A 23,346-nucleotide genomic window follows, 5' to 3' on the forward strand; every position below is an offset into this window, starting at 1 on the left:
CACTCACCTCAAATGGTGGTTGCAAGGTTTAGATGAGTTTATACATGTAAAGCCTGTGGTTTGGTGGCTGCACATAATGAATGCACATGAGCTGTTTTTATCATCCCTATTTTATAGTTGAAGAAACTGAGGTACAGAGGGTTAAGTGGCTTGCCCAAGAGTCCCCAGCTAGTAAGAAGCAGAGCTGGGATATTTTTCCTACATGCTTTTTCTTAGCTCACTGCAACCTCTGCTTCCCGGGTTCAAGCATTTCTTGTGCCTTAGCTTCCTGAGTAGCTGGGATTATAGGTGTACACCACCATGCCTGGTTAATTTTTGTATTTTTAGTAAAGATGGGGTTTCTCCATGTTCGCCAGGCTGGTCTTGAACTCCTGGCCCCAAGTGATCCACGCACCTCGGCCTCCCAAAGTGTTGGGATTATAGGCATGAGCCACTGCACCTGGCCCTAAATGCATTTTTAAGCAATTTCTTTTTCACAAATACAACTTTCACTGATCATATCAATTACTTATCATTTTACCTTTGCTCCATAGTAAATAAGTGTGAAAATCTAAGGCTGTGCACTTTATTGCATTACGAGCCTGAAGCCAGAAATAACCAGGTAGCTGCCTGTAATCTGTCCAGATTGCTTTTGCCTTCCTGGCTCTTGAATTCATAAGTCTGATGACTGGTGACAGCTTGTTGGAAAGCACGAAGAGCTACCGCACCTACGTTGTCCTGATGAAAAATGATTCCCCCTTGGGAGTGAAATCCATGGCAATGATTTCATCCTTGAGATCATTTAGAAGAAAAGGAAGCATGTTCCTTGAAAATGTTTCTTAGCAAACACATGAAAGGATGGCCTCTGGGTTATTTTTAATCAGGTCTTAGAAACAAAAGTGCTTCTTTCCCTATTTGTTAGTTTCCTGTTGTGGCTAGATCTTTTGAAGCTACATGTTTCCTGTCCAGAGTCCTTGTGTGGCACAGACTGGGCCACAGCCATTTGTGGGACAGCCATGAGCAGGTGCATCATGGGAGGGCTGCTTGGAGGGTCTTTCTAAAAGCTGGCCTATCATTTAGTTGGGGTGGGAGGGAGGGCAAACATTTTGTAATTGGCAACAATCACTGCCATTTCCTCTCATCCAAGGATGCTGCTCCACTTCAGACTCAATGCCCAGAGGTATCGCTGGGAACAGAGCCTTGAGTGGGACTCCCCCCTCCCCCACAAAAAAATCACAGCTGCCTAAACAGTGCATAGTATTATCTCCAAAGTGCGACAAAAAAGCTTACGGGGGCAGCGACATGTTCCTTCCTTCTGTGGTGTCAGTAGCTGGGTTACAGAAATTGGGGACATCTAGTAGTTACCTGGTTCTTGACTCTTAAAGTCCTTTAAAAATACAAATAGTAAGAGTATTGGGCTTTTGTCCATGTACATACTGACATCAACCTTTGTGCGTGTTTATTTTGTTTCTCAGGCATAAGAATGCTGGATGGCATTGTGACGGATGCTATTGAGGCCAGTTCAATTGGATTCAATCCTGGACACGTGGATATTTATAGTGCAAGCTGGGGCCCTAATGATGATGGGAAAACTGTGGAGGGGCCTGGCCGGCTAGCCCAGAAGGCTTTTGAATATGGTGTCAAACAGGTAAGACACTTAACATAGACCCACATGAAATGAAACCTGACCATCTGGATATGGGGAGAAGGAAAGAACACTTAGGTTACATGGAAAAACATTGTTGGAGATATCTTAACAAAGTCTTTTACAATTTTAAATGCAGTTAGAGAGCCAAATCATTCTTCAGAGGGATGAGAGTTAAGGCTTAAGAAAGTTTTCCCTATTTGTGGCCAGGCACGGTCACTCACGCCTATAATCCCAGCAGTTTGGGAGGCGAAAGGAGGCAGATCACTTGAGGCCAGGCATTTGAGACCAGCCTGGCCAACATGGAGAAACCCCACCTCTACTAAAAACACAAAGATTAGCCAGGTGTAACTAGGTTGCACTCTTCTGCAACCTAGTTTAGACAGTAAAACCATGGTCTCAACTTAGATGCTTATAGCGCCAGCTACTCGGGAGGCTGAGACACAAGAATTGCTTGAACCCTAGAAGGCGGAGGTTGCAGTGAGCTGAGATTGCACCACTGCACTCCAGCCTGGGTGACAGAGTGAGACCCTTCCTCAAAAATAAAAATAAATAAGTAAAATGAGTTTTCCCTATTTGGGTCTGAGGTTGAATGGAAATGTATTACTTTTAGCATATTTATTTTAAAAGTACTTCTGGACATTTCTTTCTCCTTACTCATTTTCCTACTGCTTTTGGGTTTTTACACTAGTAAAAAAAAATACCGAGACTTCTTCCAAGTGCTCTGGAAATGCTTTTCAAATATAGAAGCGTGCTGCCTTCTGCTCTGCACGTGCCTGTTGAATACCCGTGCCTTGGTTGGGTTGCTCCGTCACTTGGGTTTACTGTATTCTTGCACAGATTCTAAAGCCTTGTGCTCCACAAGATGAAACAAAAGTAGAAACTCTGGAGAGCACAAATTGAAAAATCATAGAAAGGGCGGCTTTGACGAGTTCCATTCAATTGAAGAGTGCCTTTTAATGCAGCTGCAAGGCAGATCTGAATAATTCCTAATTTTGTCATTCTATCAGTCAGCCAGAAGATTGAAGCAGAAAGAAAGAGAGGAAGTTCAAAGATTCAAGTGCAGTGACACAAACCAAGAGAAGGGTGGAAAAATATGAGCAAGTGCAAAACGCTAGATTATGAATCTGCATAAGAATGAAAAGTGTGTGCTCAGCCCTACCCCAGGAGGGCCCAGAGACTGGCAGGGCCAGGGTCCAGTGGCTTATAATATACAGCCTTGTGAGATTTCCAACATTGAAGCCAAAAGATCTGGAATTGAAAATAGATCCCAAAAGGCTGCCTCTGAGAATTTCACACACGTAGTTGTTGGGGGTTTTATTGGGATATAACAGTGACCCCAATAGATGATAACAGATGATATGCATTCTGGCTTTTCCTTTAGGGGAGACAGGGGAAGGGGTCCATCTTCGTCTGGGCTTCGGGAAACGGGGGGCGTCAGGGAGATAATTGTGACTGTGATGGCTACACAGACAGCATCTACACCATCTCCATCAGCAGTGCCTCCCAGCAAGGCCTATCCCCCTGGTACGCTGAGAAGTGCTCCTCCACACTGGCCACCTCTTACAGCAGCGGGGATTACACCGACCAGAGAATCGTATGTTGCTTTTGTCTAATTCTCTCTGCTTAGGTAGGAGAGCGTGGCATGCATGCAAAATGATTCCCCTAACTGACCTTTGGTACGATTGATTTGCTTAAGCTTGATGTCTCAGTTGGGGAGACTCACACTTACTCGCTTAAAAGGCTGGCATCCATCAGAAAGTTTTCTCTCCAGGGATAATGACACTTCTGCCAAGATGATCTTCCCCTCTGTCATTTTTAAACCCAGCCTTGAGAAGCCACCAAACCTGTCATTACACACAGCCGAGACTCCAAATGTCTTTTCTGCTTGTCTGATGCCTCCCTGTAAACAGTCTTAAAGGAGATTTCACCGTTGTAGGGGCCTTATCACCCTTGTACTTGCTGATACTTTAACAGCAGGGATATAGTCTGACTTGGCCTGTAGCAGATGATAAAAATACAGAGTCTACACCACCTATGTCTCCTAAGAATGGATGACCCACAGGAAAATAGCAGTTTCAGTGTCCCCTGAGGTGAACTGCTCAGCATCTGGGTAAGCAGCTCAGGGAGGTTGTATGCTCAGAGAGCTCCTCCAGCCCACGCTTGCCTGTGCCTTTGCTTCCATGAGTCAGATGGCCAAGGGCAATTATTGGATTTCCCTTCAAGGGCATGATGATGGAGGGGCATTTAGGGGCTTTGAGAACAAGGGGAGGCACTTTTAATTTAAAAATGTGAAGCCCCCAATTTAACTCCTGACACAGAAAGCACCAACTAGCTAAAGTGTATAGATCCTATCTCAATGAAATAGCAGGTCATGATCTAATTAGAGGGTGGGTGAACCCTATAATAATGACCTTGGAATGCATGCAAGATTCCTATTAACGGCATCTCAACAAAATTGTCAGCATGAATATCTTCTTCATACAGGATCACTTCTGCAACCTAGTTTAGACAGTAAAGCTGTGGTCTCAACTTAGAAGTGTGGGCCTGCTTCTCATGCGCATCTCTTCAGCTACTCAAGTAATAGACAGTGACATTCCACCCAGGGGTTTTTATGGCAGACATATCTTACAGGTTTTGAAAGGGGCATATCAGACATCTGCCCCACTTGTCTTCAGAGTCCCTGGTTGTTGTCATTTCCCCGGGTGTCCAGAGCTCCCTTTAGGAAACGGCCTGTTAGGCATTTCAGAATCACCATTTCGTACACTGTTCCTTATCTGGAGTACCCTGCACTGAAGCAGAAGAAAGATTTTCTATCTTTGTAAAACTCCCTCGGTAAGAAAGCCAGCCTTAGGAGAGACAGCTGGTGGATTCTATTTGAGACAGCCTCAGTAACATAACCTTTTTCTTACGCAAACCTTTTCCTCAGCATAGTCATCTCTGGGGGCTTGCTTGCGTCAACAGGTAAAAAGGGCAACCTTGCTTCCGCAGCCCTCTGAGGAGCGGAGCCATCATAACTTGAGAAATTCAGCAACTCCAAGCAGGAAGCCAATGGAGGTGATAATAGAACAAATTATTTTTTTACACCTCCCTCCCACACATCGAAATATCGAGCTAGAACTTCAGTGCTGGAGCCTGGGTGGGTGTCTTGTTAGTAATCCCTTGGCCCAACCAGCAGCGCCGTGGTCCTTATGGCAGACAGGAAGTCTTTTTAGTCTCTTCCGTTCATCTCAGCAATCTCTTCATTACCCTAAAGTTAGCTGGGGTAATTCCTTACTTGCAAGAAAATTATGTAAAACTATTTTCACAGAGAACATCTCGGTTAAGTCTCAGCCTATGAGTCAGAAAATATAAATCACATTTTACAAATGGGGAGCCAAATGACTTGCCCGAGGACAAATCTATTAAGTAGCAGTTAGAGAATTTGAACCCAGAACTAAGTCCAGCACACTTTTCATTTTAAAGACCCACCATTTTCCTCAAAGTGCAAATGTGGACACCAATTCACAGGTATCAAATCTAGTTCAACAGTGAGTGCAAACTACATACTAAGCATTTTTTGTGCAAGTAGTTCAAATGGCTAAGACCAGGATGGCTTCATATCCTTGTGCTGAAGAGGCAGCCAAACGTCAATCTGAAGGCAAAAGGGAATTTTGTATGAGACAGAATTTCTAAATATGCCAGACCAAACACAATGGACCTGATGATTAATGGGCCAGCATGATTCACAGTGATTTTTGAAACTTTGTTTTTTATAGACAGCATTTCGTTTGGGAATCTCAGAAAAGAAAATATTCATAGTGGGAGTACTTCATCCCCAGAAAAGGCATCTTGCTGCCAGAATTATAGAGGAGTTGCATATAGAGGAGAGTGAACTGAAATATCAGCAGATGGCAAACATCCGCCTGTGGTATAGAGGAGAAAGTAGGCAATCGAATCAGCTGAGTTTCCTGGTCATAGCAGATGCAGCCTTTGGTACAGTTAACCCCCAAGACAGGCTCACACTCCTCACATGTTCTCCCTGTCTTTCTCTCCTTCCTGACGTCATCCAGACGAGCGCTGACCTGCACAATGACTGCACGGAGACGCACACAGGCACCTCTGCCTCTGCACCTCTGGCTGCTGGCATCTTCGCTTTGGCCCTGGAAGCAAAGTAAGGCCTGGAAAGCTTCTAATCACCTTTACAAATGCTGATTCTCCTTTTTAATAACACTTTTTTTTTTTTTCTGAATACATGGTTACAGAAGAAATTTTGGAATACTGCAAATAAAGACAAGCTCTTTCCTGCCACTTTGAGGTCACTAACCATAATTAACATCTCAATGTAGATTTAACACACACATATCTTACAAAATTGGGATCTTAATATAGACATTATCTTGTAATCTGTTTTTAAAACCCATTGTACAATATATTAAATGTACTTTCTCCTGTCTAAGTCAATATTCTTTGACCTTTAAAACTTATGCTGTCCCTCAAATCTTCTTCCCACTCAGCTACAATGCCTTTTGTTTATTCTCTTCCAGCAGGATTTTGTTTAAATAGTTTCCAGTGGGCAGTATTACGAACAAGTTTAAAAAACTCCTTTCTTTGAATATATAAGCCTAGTCCTGGAGCTGATATAACCACATCAGGAGACATGAGATTTAAAGGCAGGATTTTTATGTTTTCATAGTGTTCCATTGTATAAATGTAAATTTTGTTAAAATCATCTAATCATGCTTAAACACCATTGTCAGTAAATATTAGTTGTCATCTCTGATAATTTCCTGAGGATAAACACTCAGAATTGGAATTTCTGGGTCAAAGGGCAAGCATGTTTTAATGATTTTGATACATATTGACAAGATGCTACCTTGAAAGACTGTACCATTTTATATTCCCTCCAGGAATATATGTGTGAAAGTGCCAGTTTCCAAAACCCTTGTTAAAACTACTTTTATTATCTTTTAAAATATTTGCTATTTTGATAGGCGAGTATCTCATTTTAATATGCTTGTATTTAATTACTAATGAAGCTCAATATTTCATACCCTTCAGCTCTTTGTCTTCTGGGGTTGCTTCTTTATGGCCTTAGTTTTGTTTTATGGCCTTCGTTCACAAAAGTTAGATGCTTTATAAGTTTGACATTTACCTTTTAATTTGTTTCCGTGTAATTTTTAATGAAATGTAGTTAATATATATGTAGTTATGTTTGTCAGTCTGTTTCTTCAAGGCTTCTTCCTTTGCTTTTATGTTCAGAAAAAGTTTCACAACCCCAAATTAGATAAACATTTATTTATATATCTTTTGTTATGCTTTCTTTATCATATTTAAATTCTAAATCCCTCTGGAATTTATTTTAGTGTATGATGTTAAAAAAAAAAGATTTAACTTTTTTTTTTCTCATAATTACCCAATAGTCCGACACTTAACACAAAGGAAAAAATTGAACTGTCTCACACTGCACATCACAGCTTTTTATGTGTCCTCATTCCTGCTTTCTGATGCGTGGTGACAGTGAATCTTGAAATGTCAAGTCAGGTGCTATGGCTGCATATTAGAAGAAGTGATTAAACTTGTAAATTACTATTATCCTTCCTAATAAGGAGATTATCCTGGAATAAATTACATATTCTCTAGAGAGAGAACAAAGCAGTGTCCTTATGTCATGTTCAGTAGACTCAGTTCGTAATAACAGAAGGGAGGAACATCTTGGCCTTTGCCACGACTGGCAAGGCCCCGAGGTTGTTGAGTCTTTGTCCAGGAGAGTCCGTTTATCTCTCGGATCCCTGGGGCTTCCTATGGAGATGGGGTATATTCCTGGGTATTTCGGCTATGAGATGGCCACAGTGGCTAAGCAAGAGAAGTCTAGCAAGGCTCTTACCAAGAGTCCACCTACCTGGAGGGGCTGGCAAGATGCTTGGTAAGGGAAGAAGTACATTCAGGTGCTCAATTAGAAATAGATATTGGGCTTTCCAGGAAAGCTATGTTCAGAATCTAAGTTCACTTATAATAGGAAGTAGATGGACAAAAGCCAAAAATCTATTAATACAAGTTGAGATTGGAATCAGCAGATCCAAATTAACTTCGAGAAATAATTGTCCAAGCAGTGAAAATTGCAAGGAATACCTGGCTTCGAGTTCTAGCTCTACCACTAGCTATGTGGCCTTAGGCAAGTTAATTTACTTGTGGGGTTCAGTCTTTCCATCTATAAAATGAAGGGGTCAAACCAGACCATTTTTTACAAACTTCTAATCTTCCTAAGATTCTCAGAATTGAGACTGAAAATGTCAGCCTGTATAGGTAATCCAATGTGAATTGTTGGGGTGTGATGAGGGGTCTGGACTGGAAGAAAATAGGGTCCTGTGGATTATAGGATCCTGTGCAACAGACTTATTATATTTAAGATTTAAAAATATAGACTACAATCCCTGGGAGCTGTTAAAAGAAAGCAATCTTAAAATTTTACGTCTAGAGCCTTTTTTCTCTATCCAACACCTATCAGATGTATGTAAATATAACTAGCCATGCCTGGCCAATCCTTGTATAGTGACCAATATAGTAGAAATATCCATCTGCTGAACAGATGTAATGTCAATAATGTCAATTTAATGTAAGAGCTGAAGTTATAAAAGTGCAATCCTTGGTTTCTAAAATCTCAAGTCTTCTTTTTCTGTATAGTAGAAAATGATCCTATACAGAAAATAATCCTTCCCTTTCTTTTTCTTTTGGAGACAGAGTCTCACTCCATCACCCAGGCTGGAGTGCAGTGGCGTGATCTTGGCTCACTGCAACTTCCACCCCTCAGTTTCAAGAAATTCTCATGCCTCAGCTTCCCAAGTAGCTGGGTTTACAGGCATGTGCTACCACGCCTGGCTAATTTGATCCTTCTTTTTTCTATATAGGAGAAAATGATCTAGGAATGATATAGCCTCATTAATCTCAGTCTCTGATGGACAGTCTCTAAAGCGGGGTTTCATTTCTGTGAAACACTCAGATGGGTTCCAAGGGGTCCATGAATCTCTTTGCAACTAAATGCAGAATTGCTTATAAATGTGTATATGCCATATTTCTGGGGAATGGCTTATAGGTTTCACCAGATCCTCAGTGTTCATGATTTAAGAGATATTAAGAGTCTATGATCTCCCAGGTGCATATCATAAGAATTTAATTCCCTTCATTTTGATTCAATTCATCAGTAAGATAGATATGACTGATCTATCTTAACATTTATATCCTTACTGCCAAGGTACATAGAGATTATTAATATTTCTGTTCTCAATTGAACATTTTTTTGAACTCTATTCAATTGTCTATACCGAAGCTGAATGCCAGAATTTCTAGACATGTGACCAAGCTTTATCCCAAGGCACTCAAGAATGAGAAAATCATTTAATCATGTGCCATCCCATAGGAACAACTATGGAGACTGAAAAGCCCTTGCCTAAACTTATCAAAAATAATGGCATCCAATATTAATTAGGTTCTTACTATAGACCAGACGCAGCTGGCCTCTTTGTATACAGTATTAATTATAACCCTGACAACATTCTTATGACATAGAAATTACTAATTTCACCTATAAATGGAAAAAAATAAGGTTTAGAGAGGTTGAGATATATAACCAAGATCCCACAAAGAAATTCAAACTCAAATCTCTCTGATTGCAAAGCCTGTGCTATCAGCAACCACACCTTGTAGCCTCCCACAGCCCTTGGAGGGAGAGGCAATGTTGAATGGCAGCCTATCATCCCCTCAAATAAAGGAGGGTTCAGAAGATTGAGGCTGATAAATGAACACGCATTTATGAGTTTCTCATAAGTTTTCTGTCACAAGCAGACTACTCAATATGCTGTGTTCAATGTTATATAGCCAGAGTGCTGGGGAATGGGAGGAGAAAAGGAAAGGAGAAGGAATGGTTGCTGGCTGAAATATGCACAAAGAAATACTTTCCTTCCCAAAGCAATGTTTCTCAAGCACCAGCACACAGAATCACTGCCTGGGGAGTTTATTCAACATGCAGGTTCCCAGGTCCTTTTGCTGGCAACTATTCAGACTTTGTATCTGCCTAGAAGTTTCTGGTATGCAACCTAGGAATTCCTTTTTTAACAAATCTCCCAGGCACTTTTTAATGCTAGTAATACCTTAACCAAGTTTTGAGAAACAAATGCTATAAAGAGTTACTTTTACCACTATGTTTTCCTACAACCTCATCCACCTGTGTTTGTGTAGAAACCCATTAGGGTAGTTAGTAGGTGTATCTTGGAGATAAATATACTAAGAAAGAAAGGAATTATTTGTGTAAATGTTTGTGGCACTATTATTATTATGTAGTGAGTGTACCTAAGAAAGCTGATAGAAAATAGCCTCAGCCTCTTGAGGAGAGATCAAAAGAACCAGAATAATTTTTAATAGGTGAGGAAAATTCTGAAGTGAACCATTGAATCCCTTCACACCTTTGGAAATATTAAATGAACAAATGAGCCAAACTTCTGGTTTTATTAAAGCCTGGAGAAAGAGAAATGGACTTTCAATGCTACGTGAAGACTTTTCACTCTGGAATTTTGTCTCCAAATTACATTATCTACATCTCTTCTAATGAGAAGGAATGCTTAATTCGGTGTTTAATTCCATACCCTTATTTTCTGTAAACATATCTTTGATTAGCAACTCAATGCAGTGTTTAAAAATTTAATTATTGTGGATGTCATTGAGCACAAATTAACAAGGGAAGGCTGTCAGGAATGAGTTGCACTGTTGTTAGCAGCTCCTTTCCATTCATGAAATACAAGCACACGAATGAAGAATAACTTTGTTAGAAAAATAGGCTTTTCTAATTGCATGACAATGAAGCTCCTTAATATTTTGCAAAGACTAGATAAAGGAAAATTTTAAAACAATAAAACCTGCAACTACATATAAAATAAATGCTAAGCTACAGAAATCTAGGACGTGTGTTCTATATGTGATAATCATGATCATTAGCACCTTGTCTTAAGCCTCCTCAATATGCTTCCTCCTTCCTGCCTCCACACACGCACCTGCACACACTGATGATCCAAATGGAAAACTGGTGTGCTGTCCATTGACTGCCTTGATAAGAGGTTTTACCTAAAACTCCTTTTAAAAGACTGGAAGGAAGCAAGCATTTCAATAAAATGCCCTATTCTATTTACAAGTGTACCAGATGATTATAAGGCAAGCATTCTGGGACTCACTGAGGATCCTTAAAACTGGTGTCCTTCCAAGGCCTCTGTCAGTCACTCTCTGGGGTAAAGTGGTATGTTTGTCGAGAGCTCAGCTCAGGTGAGCTGAGCTGTCAGGTATGGAGTAGCCTATTAATGCAACAAGCCAAAAATGAAAGCATTGAGCCTTTAGTCACTTACTGCTATGATATAAGCAAGAGTCTGAAACCGGAGAAAACACTGACTCACCCTGTTCCTGGCATACTGGTTGAGTGGCTCAGCACGGACATGAGGGTCATCTCACTGTTGAGGGAGTCCTGAACAAAAGGCTCTGACAATTTTATGGACTCTGAGATGTGAGCCAGAGAGGGACCAAGAGAGTACGAGAGTGGAGAAGCACCAGGCACTGAGTCTGAGTGAAGAAAGTGTCTGGATGTTTCCCCTCCTCTCTCCATGAGGAGGCCTGACCGAGGGACCTAGAAAGACTCTCACCAGCTAGGAATATCAATATGGAAAGAACATGAGGGGCCAGGGGGCCTGCGGCCTTCATGGGAACTCCTCTCAGAGGCTGTGAGCCACCAGCTGTGCACTGTGTCTACGTGGGGAGGGCAGCTTCTCCGTGTGTCGTGCCAGGTAAAACCTTTGAAATCACCTGTGGTCAGGCCTGAAAAATCACACACTATTTTTAACTAGCAGCCAGACTCTTCGGTGTTTAGGAATGTCCACTGCCTCTTTCTTGTCACAGGGGATTACTGAGCCAGTACATGATGGGCTTTGAGGAGAAGGCAGCAAAGTGAGCCAGACTTCCCTGATGATTGTTCTCCAACCAAGTGCTGAGACAGGAAACTTGAGGAGTAAAAACTGGGGCATCTACTTATTACATAATGCTTGATTGGCTTCAGGGAACAATACAGGTCTCAAAGTCAAGGAAAAGTTTCAGAATCTGACTGATGACTGGGAGCAATATGTTTTAAAATTATATTTGGGGCTAGTTAGCACTTAGGCATGTTCGGTCTCTGAACCAACCATATCTTCTTAGCATGTACCCTGTGCCCAGCATTCTTCTGGGTGTTACACATCAGAGAACAAGATAGATAAAGATCTCACCACTTCTCATGGTTAAATTAGAACCAGGGAGACAGACATTAATAAAACACAATACAAATGAGTCTCCCACATGTTAGAAGCCTATAACTGCAATGGAAGGAGAACATGCACATATAGCAGAATAAGAGAGCTTGGGAGCATGTAGGAGAGTGGAAATTTTAAATACGTTGATCAAGGAAGGCCTCCTTATAGTATAATAGATCCAACAATCCCTTATATCTCTGATTTATCTTTAGAGTGTTCTAAATTAATTTTACTAAGACTTATGATTTTACTATTTCCTTGCTCAAAAATTCTCCCTGATTCCCATTGCCCAAAGGATAAAGTATAAGCTCCCTTTCTGGCATGCAAGGTTCTCATCGCTCTGGCTCAGTACTCCTCACTGCCTCTCCCCTGCCCCAGCAAACCAGGCTGTCATCTGGCCACACCTGTACTGTCCCATTTTGGTGCCTTTGCTCTAGTGGCCTTCTTCTCTATCTCTACTTCTCAACACCCTACCCGCTGTCAAAGTCCACCTCAAATATTTCTCCCCCATATAGTTTTCCTAGATCTTTCTATTCCATGGAAATTCTTTCTACTGTATACTCCCGCAAGGCATTAAGCCATGGATATAGCACTCACCAGATAGAATTATAAAAAGACTTAATTATTTTTACTGGATTGTAAACTTCTTAAAGACAAGAACCACATCCTTGAATATCCCCACAGTATTAGCACAGTGCCTTGCAAGAGTGAGCGCAAATAGCTGAGAGTCTCTTGACACTTTTGATAAGAAAAAGGCAATACATGTTTACAGCAGGTAGCCAGTCTCTGTCTTTAACATCTCACTCTTCCCAAGAAGGAAGTCAAGGCCTCATCTGTGGGTTCATAATGTTGAAAGTGCTAAGGCTTTTAATGGACAGAATGAGGCTGGAGGGCATAAAGAAAGTGTTACCATTATAAAATGTTTGCTCAGTTAAATGGAAGTAATTAGAAATTAAAGACAAAGTTTTATACTTCTATATTGCTGAGGACCGAATTTTACTCATAGTAAAAGCTTATATGCTATGGAGAGAAGTCATAACTTACATGTTACAGGGAGAAGTTTTCAGCATGTATTTTGTATTCTGAATGAAAAGATATATGAACAGTAATAGACCCTAGAATAATATAACTACAATAGCAAAATGCACTTCATAATCCCTGAATGGAGATGCTTATTGTTAGCACTTGCTTTTGCAAGGAAACTTCATTTTTCTCTGAAAGACACTTTGGGTCACTTCCCCTCCAGCCCAAATCTCACCTGGCGAGATATGCAGCACCTGGTTGTCTGGACCTCTGAGTATGACCCGCTGGCCAATAACCCTGGATGGAAAAAGAATGGAGCAGGCTTGATGGTGAATAGTCGATTTGGATTTGGCTTGCTAAATGCCAAAGCTCTGGTGGATTTAGCTGATCCCAGGACTTGGAGGAGTGTGCCTGAGAAGAAAGAGTGTGTTGTAAAGGACAATGACTTTGAGCCCAGGTAAATGTCTCCTGGAATTTTAAACACATGTGTGCTCGTGGCACAATTTCATTACTGTGTTTTCCATTCTGCCTGTTTTTTTTTTTGTACCTACCCTTCTGAAGTAGATGGAGGTGGAGTTTTCTAGTGTTCTCTGTGGGTCTCCATGGGGATTCACTGAGAGACCAAAGCTCTAGAAACCATGTTAACACATTTGCATATTCCTCTTGTAGTCCACCTACCACACAGCACCCAGTCTAAGATGCATCATTGTTTCATTGTCAATTAAACTGTGATCAACCAACCATCAGCTTTAAGATTCATTCTAAATTCAATGTTTAACTATTTTTTAAAATGCATCTTAGGGTTGATGAAATGCAGTACTTGTCAACCAGTTTTACCCAAAATCTGCTTGCAAAATCACCTTGCTTCATGCCACAGTACTGTGTGATTCATGGGGTTTCTTCCATGAAGGATTCTTTATCATACACTTACATAGACTCCCTCTGGCACACCACATCTTGTCACAGAAGAAATTTCTGCTATGAGTGTTTTGTAATTTCTATCAAGGCAATCAAAATAATACTGAAGACCCGCTCACATAAAATATCCAAGGATGGGAGACTTGGGGCATACTTCAGAAAGCTTTCTAGATAAAATTTTTTTCTTAAGAGGGTCTCTTTGACGGGTCTGCAATAAATCTGCCTGAATTTGACTCCACAGCAAATAGCATTGTATTTAAGTATTAGTGTCCCTTACCATTTTCTTTGCATTAAAATTCACATATACCTAATTCTGAATTGGGTTCTACACATCACAGGGAATGACAAAAAGCTTAGTTGATCTAGTCAAGATTGACGTGTACAGATATGCATAAAATGCAAGGAAGTTTGGATATACTTTATTCAATGCTCATTCTTTAATGTATTTAGAGCCCTGAAAGCTAATGGAGAAGTTATCATTGAAATTCCAACAAAAGCTTGTGAAGGACAAGAAAATGCCGTCAAGTCCCTGGAGCATGTGCAATTTGAAGCAACAATTGAATATTCCCGAAGAGGAGACCTTCATGTCACACTTACTTCTGCTGCTGGTAAATTAAAAGAAAAATGTTCTAAGCCATTTAAATTTTTAAGTGTAAGTTGAATAATTCAAATAACTTATTGCTTTTGTTTGTTCTTAGAACAAAGTCTCCTAATAGATATTTTCAAGTCTTAAAAAACATGCTTATTTTTTCCTTTTTCTTGGTGTTAGATCTCCCTCTGCCCTGCCCATTCCCACTGATCCTTTGATAAGCAGAGAATGAGGCCCATTCAGATAATGCCAATTATTATAGTTTTCTGAAGTCATACATCTTCAAACTGTGTTTACTTTTCCATTTTACTGACCTATGACTTTTCTCTTAGATAACAAATTAGTGAAAGTTACTCTGATAATTAATCAAACTCAAACTCACAGATGTATCCGAAACATACAAGGAGTCCATTGAAAACTGGGAATTCAGATCCATTAGAGGAGATTCAGAAGATTAACAAATTTACCATAGTACAATGAATAAGGCCATTTTATATGCTATACGAACGCTTGCTTCTTCCTGCAAGGGCACTAATTCAGATAAGATAGTGGATGGGAAAGGGCTCATGAACCATAAACCATAATCTAACCAGGAGGAGCAGTCCCAATACTCCTTTATGTTTTAGTAGGACTCAACTGACTAAATTTGGTTTCTGTGGGTGATATGTGAGGAAAGATGAGTTATCTCTACAATCTTCCTCCTGAATGTTAACTGCTAGAGGTTTGGAATAGGCTCTGTTAATTTTGAAGTTATGCTTTCTAGATGTATTGGAATTAACCTGACATATTGGTGGTATACTTTTTAAATTGATAGACCTACAGTTATTTAACCCTTCCACATAAAACTATTATTAATTGATCTAGAGAGGGCTTGGACTTGAAAATTTACAAGTAATCTTGTGTTTTAATATAAGAGATTGTTAAATTAATATATCTTTAAGGAATTAATTAATATATTAATTAAATAATTATGATTATTAATGATGATATAATTAATTAAATAATAATTTTTATGTCTAAATCATTATGGAGTCAGGCACCTACTAAATTTTCAAGATTTCCTCTCACACTTCAGAAATGATAGTTTCATTAAAATATTTTTAGACCTTTTACTCTCTTCTTTAATTCAACGTGTAAATGTAGTTTGCTGAGTTTTCCTTATTTAAATAAACCTTAGTCAATGTATTCATTCATTCATTATTTTTCCACAATATTTATTGAGACAAATAATATTATTCATTATTATATATGCCAGGCAATGTGCAGAGTACTATAAATAAAAACATCATATTTTTTCCTTGTGAGTGTCTCTATCCTGGTCTTATACTGAAAGAAAAGTAGGAGAACTCATCTTTTTCAGCTTTTATTTTCAGTTATCAGATGCTAGAGTGTATCCTACAGTCAGAACTATTAGGACATTCATTAAACTTGTATTTGTTTCATAGGAACTAGCACTGTGCTGTTGGCTGAAAGAGAACGGGATACATCTCCTAATGGCTTTAAGAATTGGGATTTCATGTCTGTTCACACATGGGGAGAGAACCCTGTAGGTACTTGGACTTTGCGAATTACAGATATGGTAAGTGTGAATGAGAGGATGAAAAAACATAAGCTTACTTTTAAACACTTTGAAGCACTTTTAAGGGTGATTTCATCATTAATTAGGCCCCTGAAGAATTATACCCCTTCTTAGTAGAAGTAAGGGAAAAGTAGATGTTTCAAGCCCTGACTGCTTGGTTGTGTAGATAATATTCAAAAAGGAAGATTAGGCACCAGCCATACTATAAGAGGGGAAAAAACACTTATATAAACAATGTGACAGACTGTGGGACAAAGCCAGGGGTTCCCATGTCTGCATGCAGCCAGCCATCTGACCTATTCAGCCAACAAAACCAACCATATTCACAAAGATGCTTAAATGTTCAGACCAACTTTGGTGTGACATTCTGCCAGGGTCACATCTTAAAGGCACGCTTACAATTATTCTGCAGTAGCTATTTAGACGTAGCTTAATGTTTGGAGAGATATCTTATTTAATGTGACTTTTTAAAACAGTTTTAGTCATGAAACAAACCGAAAAGCATTTCTCATTTCTTTTTCATTCTGTTTACTAACATTCTTTGACATCCTTCTGTAATTTTAACACACAGTCACAAAAATGAAAGGACAGAGCAAAAGTTAGAAAAAAGCCAAATATAGCTTAATTATTTATTTTTGCATCATTTCTCCAACATTCTCTGTAGGGGAGCATATAAATGAATAATGTTTTGGCTCTGAGTTATTCTGAGACAAAGGTGTAATAAATATCAGCAGTGTAGAATTATATGCTTAAATAACTTTTTTTTTTTTTTTTTTTTTTTTTTTGAGACGGAGTCTTGCTCTGTCGCCCAGGCTGGAGTGCTGTGGTACAATCTCAGCTCACTGCAACCTCCGCCTGCTGGGTTCAAGTGATTCTCCTGCCTCAGCCTCCTGACTAGCTAGAATTATAGGCACCCACCACCATACTTGGCTAATTTTTATATTTTTACTAGAGATGGGGTTTCACCATGTTGGCCAGGCTAGTCTCAAGCTCCTCACCTCAGGTGATTTACCTGCCTTGGCCTCCCAAAGTGCTGGGATTACAGGAGTGAGTCACCACACCCAGCCTAGATAACTTTTTGAAAAGAAATTATTTAAAGTTCCTGGAAATGTCAATTAAATGAATACAAATTCTATAGTCGTTTGTTACATTTTTTCTCTGAGGATAGCTTTCTCCTAAAGACTGCTAAAATTTTGATTTAGAAATGGAAGTTGTAAAATGTCCTGCTCTCATAGAGCAAAAAAAAATATTCTTAGTATATGGGCCTGTTCTTGAACTTGGCCTCTATTCTTCAACTCAATTTCACCATCAGAAAACCAAGAAAATCTATTTACCAATGCGGGATTTATTTCACGTCAAGTCTGCAAAATCTGACCTTATACTTCTAGATTTTTAAAGATATTTTAGATTTTAACACATTATTTATAATTGTTGAACCTCTGGAAATTATGACTATTCCCACAAATATACATTTTTTTGTAACTGAATTTATATACCTCTTTTATTTATTGTATATTTTGTCATTGAACTTTATAGACCTCATACACACACACACACACACACACACACACTTTAAGTTCTGGGATACATGTGCAGAATGTGCAGGTTTGTTACATAGGTATATGTGTGCCATGGTGGTTTGCTGCACCCATTAACCAGTCATCTACATTAGATATTTCTCCTAATGCTATCCCTCCCTTTGCCCCCTACCCCCTGACAGGCCTCGTTGTGTGATGTTCCCTTCCCTGTGCCCATGTGTTCTCATTGTTCAGCTCCCACTTATGAGTGAAAACATGCAGTGTTTGGTTTTCTGTTCCTGTGTTGTTTTGCTGAGAATGATGGTTTCCAGCTTTATCCATGTCCCTGCAAAGGACATGAACTCACTCTTTTTTATAGCTGCATAGAATTCCACGGTGCATATGTGCCACACAATTTTTAAGGGCTTATTAATGCTGGAGGTTGTTTATAATACTCCATAGAGGCTGAATTTTTCCCCAGTGGAATGTTTCTATAAGTTGATAATTGGGAAATATAATTATATTTATAGAAGGTACAGTCAGCTTTTCAAGAAAACATCCAACATGGAAAAGAAGATTTACACAGAGAGTTCTGATTTTTAAATTAAATGTTTGATTATGAAGCAATCAGTTTTTAAATTGTTGAACCTACAAATTGTCAGTTTTTATAGCAAGAGTGAATCCAATGATTTCTTTCACATGAAATGCACAGAATCTTAAAATTAGATTTTTACAATGAAATCCTTTTTAGCTATTTTGAATGAGTTCATTTTATATTATCCAAAACACATACTAAATATAGGTATGCTTATTTGTTAGTCTGGAAGAATTCAAAATGAAGGAAGAATTGTGAACTGGAAGCTGATTTTGCATGGGACCTCTTCTCAGCCAGAGCATATGAAGCAGCCTCGTGTGTACACGTCCTACAACACCGTTCAGAATGACAGAAGAGGGGTGGAGAAGATGGTGGATCCAGGGGAGGTCTGTCTGACTCTGTTCTTGGCATGTTCTCTTTTAAACTGGTGTAGACAATGTAGTCAGTGAAGCTGTACCCAACTTCCAAGCAGGAATAAGTCAAACATGGATGGGGAGGAAAAGAAGTGACAGTGGTAAACTATTTTTTTCCATAGGATAAAACTGTATTTTTTTCATTTGGTATTTTATCCAGAACTTAGAAATCACAGTTAATGAATTCAAAATTATTAAATTTCCTAACATGAATTTTCCCCGCTTATGACAGATATCAAATGGAAAAAAAAAAAGTTGTCTTTATGCACAATCACTATATCTAACATCTGTATTTCACTTTGTTTTTAAGCATTTTCCACATTGTCTCATTACCTTATAATCCCTATAACCTAGGAAGGATGAACATTCGTGTATCCATTTTGCAGAAAGAAAAACAAGGCTCAAATGGCCAAATCATGTAGGCTTCTTTTTATTAATTCATTAACTGACACTTCTTGGCAACACCAAGGGGAGCGATAGATCACACTTTTTCTCAAAAAATTGCAGAGGATAGCTAAAGTAAGTCGTTCACATTCCTGGGTCTCAGCCTGCTGTGGCTCCTGGCTTCCTTCTTTCAGATGGCGGGAAAACCCCACATTTTCTTTGTCTCTGTATCCCAGCATCTAGCACAGTGCCTCAGGTGTAACAGGTAGGTTTTCAGAATTTTCAGAACGCCCTGCTCTGAATAGGTCCAGCTCTGAGCTGGGTGTTTTGGAAGATACAGAGACAAAGTACATATTCAAGAAACTTATACATGAACTGTGAAGGCCTCAGCTTGAATTCTAGTCCCATCTATATTCTTCAAAGCAGCTTCCCTTCAGGACCTGCGTCCTGAGTACTTTTCTTCACAGTCTCGAAGCAAGTTAACCTTGAGAGTGTTTCTCCCTCTGAGATTCCTTAAGGAACATTAACAGGACCCTTCTGTTCTGTTGTTATAATATTGAAACCCTTCCACAGCAGTTGACCAAGGGTTGCTTCTCTGGGCTCTCAGGCTTCCTGCTCCCCAGCCAAGCACCTCAGTCTCTCCCCTGACCACTTCTTACAACTCAGTGACTAAAAGGGTAGTTTTGAAAGCAGGTGCCTCCAGGAAGGCACTCCCATGGTACCGCAACTGGTGGGTGCCTCCTATATGACTTGTTAGGTATTTTGATATCCTCTGCTTCCCAAAATGGATTCCATGACATCAGGCTGACAAGTGAAGAAAACCAATATGTACTGAGTACTTAACCTATACTCTCTCATCCAGTCTTCAAAACCACCACAAATTGAGGTACTCTTATTCCACCTGACAGGTGAAGTGGAGGGAGATTTAAAAGGTTGCTAAAGGTACTCCAGAGGGTAGGCAAAGGAGGGTTGAAGCCCAAGTCCATCTGGCTCCCAGTCTTGAACTCTCTCCCCTCCCTTATTGTCTCTCAAGCAGCAGGCGGTGGTCCTGTGCTAGGGTTGCACCTAGCTTGCCTGGCCATAAATAATGAACCTTCTTCCCTTTGTGGATGGCATTCTGTGTTTTAGGAGCAGCCCACACAAGAGAACACCCTGGTGTCCAAAAGCCCTAGCAGCAGCAGCATAGGGGTCCAGAGGGATGAGTTGGAGGAGGGAGCCCCTTCCGAGGCCATGCTGCGACTCCTACAAAGTGCTTTCAGTAAAAACTCGCCGCCAAAGCAATCACCAAAGAAGTCCCCAAGTGCAAAGCTCAACATCCCTTATGAAAACTTCTATGAAGCCCTGGAAAAGCTGAACAAACCTTCCCAGCTTAAAGACTCTGAAGACAGTCTCTATAATGACTATGTTGATGTTTTTTATAACACTAAACCTTACAAGCACAGAGATGACCGGCTGCTTCAAGCTCTGGTGGACATTCTGAATGAGGAAAATTAAAACAAGTGTGTGGTCCCAATTCGGAAATATTCATGCTTCTTCCTTACCCTGAAATTTTGCCTGTGTCTGAAGTGGTTGTTTTGTCATGAATTCTTATGCTTATAATATCCTTTGTGGTACCTTTTCTTTTTCTCCCTAAACTGTACATGTGAAGGGGATGAGCTCAAGCAGGAAGTTCAACTTCCAGAATTGATCACAGGTATTTCAAAACACATCTTTCCTGTCTGCACAAGTGAAGTGTTTTGTTCTTTCTGGAGTCACAGTTGACAAAAAGCCCTTACACTACATTAGAACACTGCATTAGAGCCCATTTCAATTCTCAAAAGAAAAGGCAAAACCTGGGATGTCAATTAATTTGAAAATAATCTGCAAAGAAGGAGAAGGAGACAGAAACTGTTTCTGTTGCTTGTTCCCTGTCTTGTCCATGTGGTTCTTCAAATTTTGATGCCAAGACAGTATTTGGTAAGTCTAATGAAGGAGTTCACTGTAAGACTCATTCCCTAGATCTTTCTATTCCAAACTGTCACTCATTCCTGTAGTCAAAATCTGGTCATGTTGGGCAAAAGCTGGATTATTTAGATCTAGAAACAGACCTTGAAATCTGAATGCTCTGGTCTCAGCAATTTTGGAACATTCTTCTTTGCCTGGTGCACCATGTCCGTGGTGCCAGAGGCGTCTGTGGACCCAGAGGCGGCTATGACTTGTGCTGCATGCCTGGTCTTTCCTCTTTCTCCTTCTTCTGAAAGTTTTCTATACCTGTCTCCTTTCTCAGCCACAAAATAAATGTTGGGAGAAATGATTTATACCACTTTCCTAGAAAAAATCTTACACTTGGGACTTGGCAAATTCCTAGTCACAATTTTTTCAACAATAACAGGAAAACACTCATCACGTGGAGACCTAATGTAATAACAGAAAAATACTTATGATAGGGAGAAACCATGAGAAGTTTTGTTTTTGTTTTTATTTTTTTCCAACTGTGTTCATTAGAACAGGGTGTCCTAGGTCATTGAAACTGAATGTTTATTCCTTGATACTAAAAGATCTTCTCCAATCCTATCACTGATAGTGTCCAAATTCTCATCAAATTGCTCCTAAGCTTCAAATCAGAAGACAGAAACTGGCAGGCTATGGACCTTAAATGTCCCTCAGGTAGATTTTGTTTGGTATGCAGAATGTTTTTAAAATGTGAGTGGTTATTGAAAATATGATGTTTCACATAAAACCTGATTCTCGGACCCATCTTTGCTCATGGCAACAGTTAGCCGGAGCTGAGTAGCAGCTGCCTGATTAGATGAGCTCTGGGTCTCCATGGCATCCTGCTCCATGCTACCTAGAACAGGCACTTGATTCCTTGCTGGGCAGTATCCAATAGGCATTTGATTTTGCCCACTACTACACTAAGTGAATGTGTACAAAGTGTAAATGCATTAGGAAAAAACAAACTACCCGCATCTTCTGTTAGGCAGGATCTGTACAATAATAATTATGAGTTTGCTTGTGTAATCTCACCTCACCTGGATGCTCACTAATACTAATTCATTTATTACTAACCTTCTAGCATCCTTCTTTCAATATGCTCACAAAGTCTCCAGTCACCTACAATGCTGGCTTTCTCCCACTGAGTTTGCTGTGTGCAATTCTTCCGTGGAAGTTTGAACTTCATAAGGCCATTCATGGCATTGAACTGCTTCATGAAAAGAACACTAGAGTCTGTCATTTGCTTTGGTTTGAAGTATGGTTGGTAACACAAACTTTCACCTGCTCTTCTACCATTTGAATTTGTGTAGAACAAGGGTGTTTCCAGAGCAATGCCCATAATGCTTAGAGAATGTTCTCCTAAAAGACTTGCAGAATCACTCTGTCCTTGGAAGTTTCATATATTGTTTGATATAAAGTGTTAGATATGATTTCCAATATTGGAGCATATCAAAAAGTATTAAAACCAAAAAGGACCAGAAGATTCTTAGATTGGCCCGGAGAGACCAATAAATGAAAGAGTTAATATTAAAACTCATCACTTTTCCATTCCCAATCTAGTGCTAGATGTATACATCTTTCTTTTTGATTCTTCCTAACAAAATATTTTCTGGGTTAAAACCCCAACCAATTCATTGGGTTGTAGCCAAAGGTTCACTCTGAAGAAGCTTTAATATTTAAATAAAATCATATTGACTGTTTCCAACCTGGAATATAATATTCAGATATAAAACAGTTTTGTCAGTCTTTCTTAGTGCCTGTGTGGATTTTTGTGAAAATGTAAAAGAGAAAACTTATATACTATTTCCCTTGAAATTTTAAACTATATTTTCTTTACAGGTATTTATAATATGCCAATGCTTTTATCAAACAGAATTTTAAAGAGCATAATAAATTATATTAAAGAACTGAAAGTTTTCCTGAGAATAAGAAAGTTTCATCCAATAAAATATTTTTGAAAGGCATGTTCCTCTGTCAATGAAAAAAAGTACATGTATGTGTTGTGATATTAAAAGTGACATTTGTCTAATAGCCTAATACAACGTGTAGCTGAGTTTAACATGTGCGGTCTTGGTATTCTTAAGGGAACTTCCACATTATACATTTGATGTATTGACCAGAATATGTAAAATATGCTTATAAATCAGAAAAATAAATTGTTTCTCACTAAGTCAAAAGAAAAAAGCTCATGTTTCCACCACAAACAAGATCTCCCTCTCTTATTGTGTTTCCCAAAGGGACTATACAAAAGAAAAACTGAAAGTTTACATTAAGGAGTTAGTTCCTTTTTAGGAAATTGGGCTTTCTAGGAGTCAATTTAAGAATCTACCTGAACAAGGTGTGTTTTATTTTCCTCTCTAGCCCATCCTTCACTTTCTTGGCAACATGCAGAGCTGTATGAATGAGCCGTAATTGGAATGTTGAGAAATGAA

The 23,346-nt window shown here is 39.4% G+C and overlaps 1 protein-coding gene across 1 annotated transcript in view; it reads left to right on the top strand.

Moving 5' to 3' along the window:
* The window catches only part of PCSK1 (proprotein convertase subtilisin/kexin type 1), a 42,563-nt gene extending 19,479 nt beyond the window's left edge, over window positions 1–23,084 (top strand). The window contains exons 7-14 of the mRNA XM_050795410.1: window positions 1,455–1,627; window positions 3,009–3,221; window positions 5,677–5,777; window positions 13,169–13,402; window positions 14,314–14,471; window positions 15,898–16,031; window positions 18,368–18,529; window positions 20,069–23,084. Coding sequence (XP_050651367.1) covers window positions 1,455–1,627; window positions 3,009–3,221; window positions 5,677–5,777; window positions 13,169–13,402; window positions 14,314–14,471; window positions 15,898–16,031; window positions 18,368–18,529; window positions 20,069–20,434 — 1,541 coding nt within the window. The 3' untranslated portion in view covers window positions 20,435–23,084. The remainder of the gene's footprint in view (window positions 1–1,454; window positions 1,628–3,008; window positions 3,222–5,676; window positions 5,778–13,168; window positions 13,403–14,313; window positions 14,472–15,897; window positions 16,032–18,367; window positions 18,530–20,068) is intronic.
* Window positions 23,085–23,346: the final 262 nt, after the last annotated feature.

This window comes from Macaca thibetana, chromosome 6, assembly GCF_024542745.1.
Source record: "Macaca thibetana thibetana isolate TM-01 chromosome 6, ASM2454274v1, whole genome shotgun sequence".
Lineage (NCBI taxonomy): Eukaryota > Metazoa > Chordata > Mammalia > Primates > Cercopithecidae > Macaca > Macaca thibetana.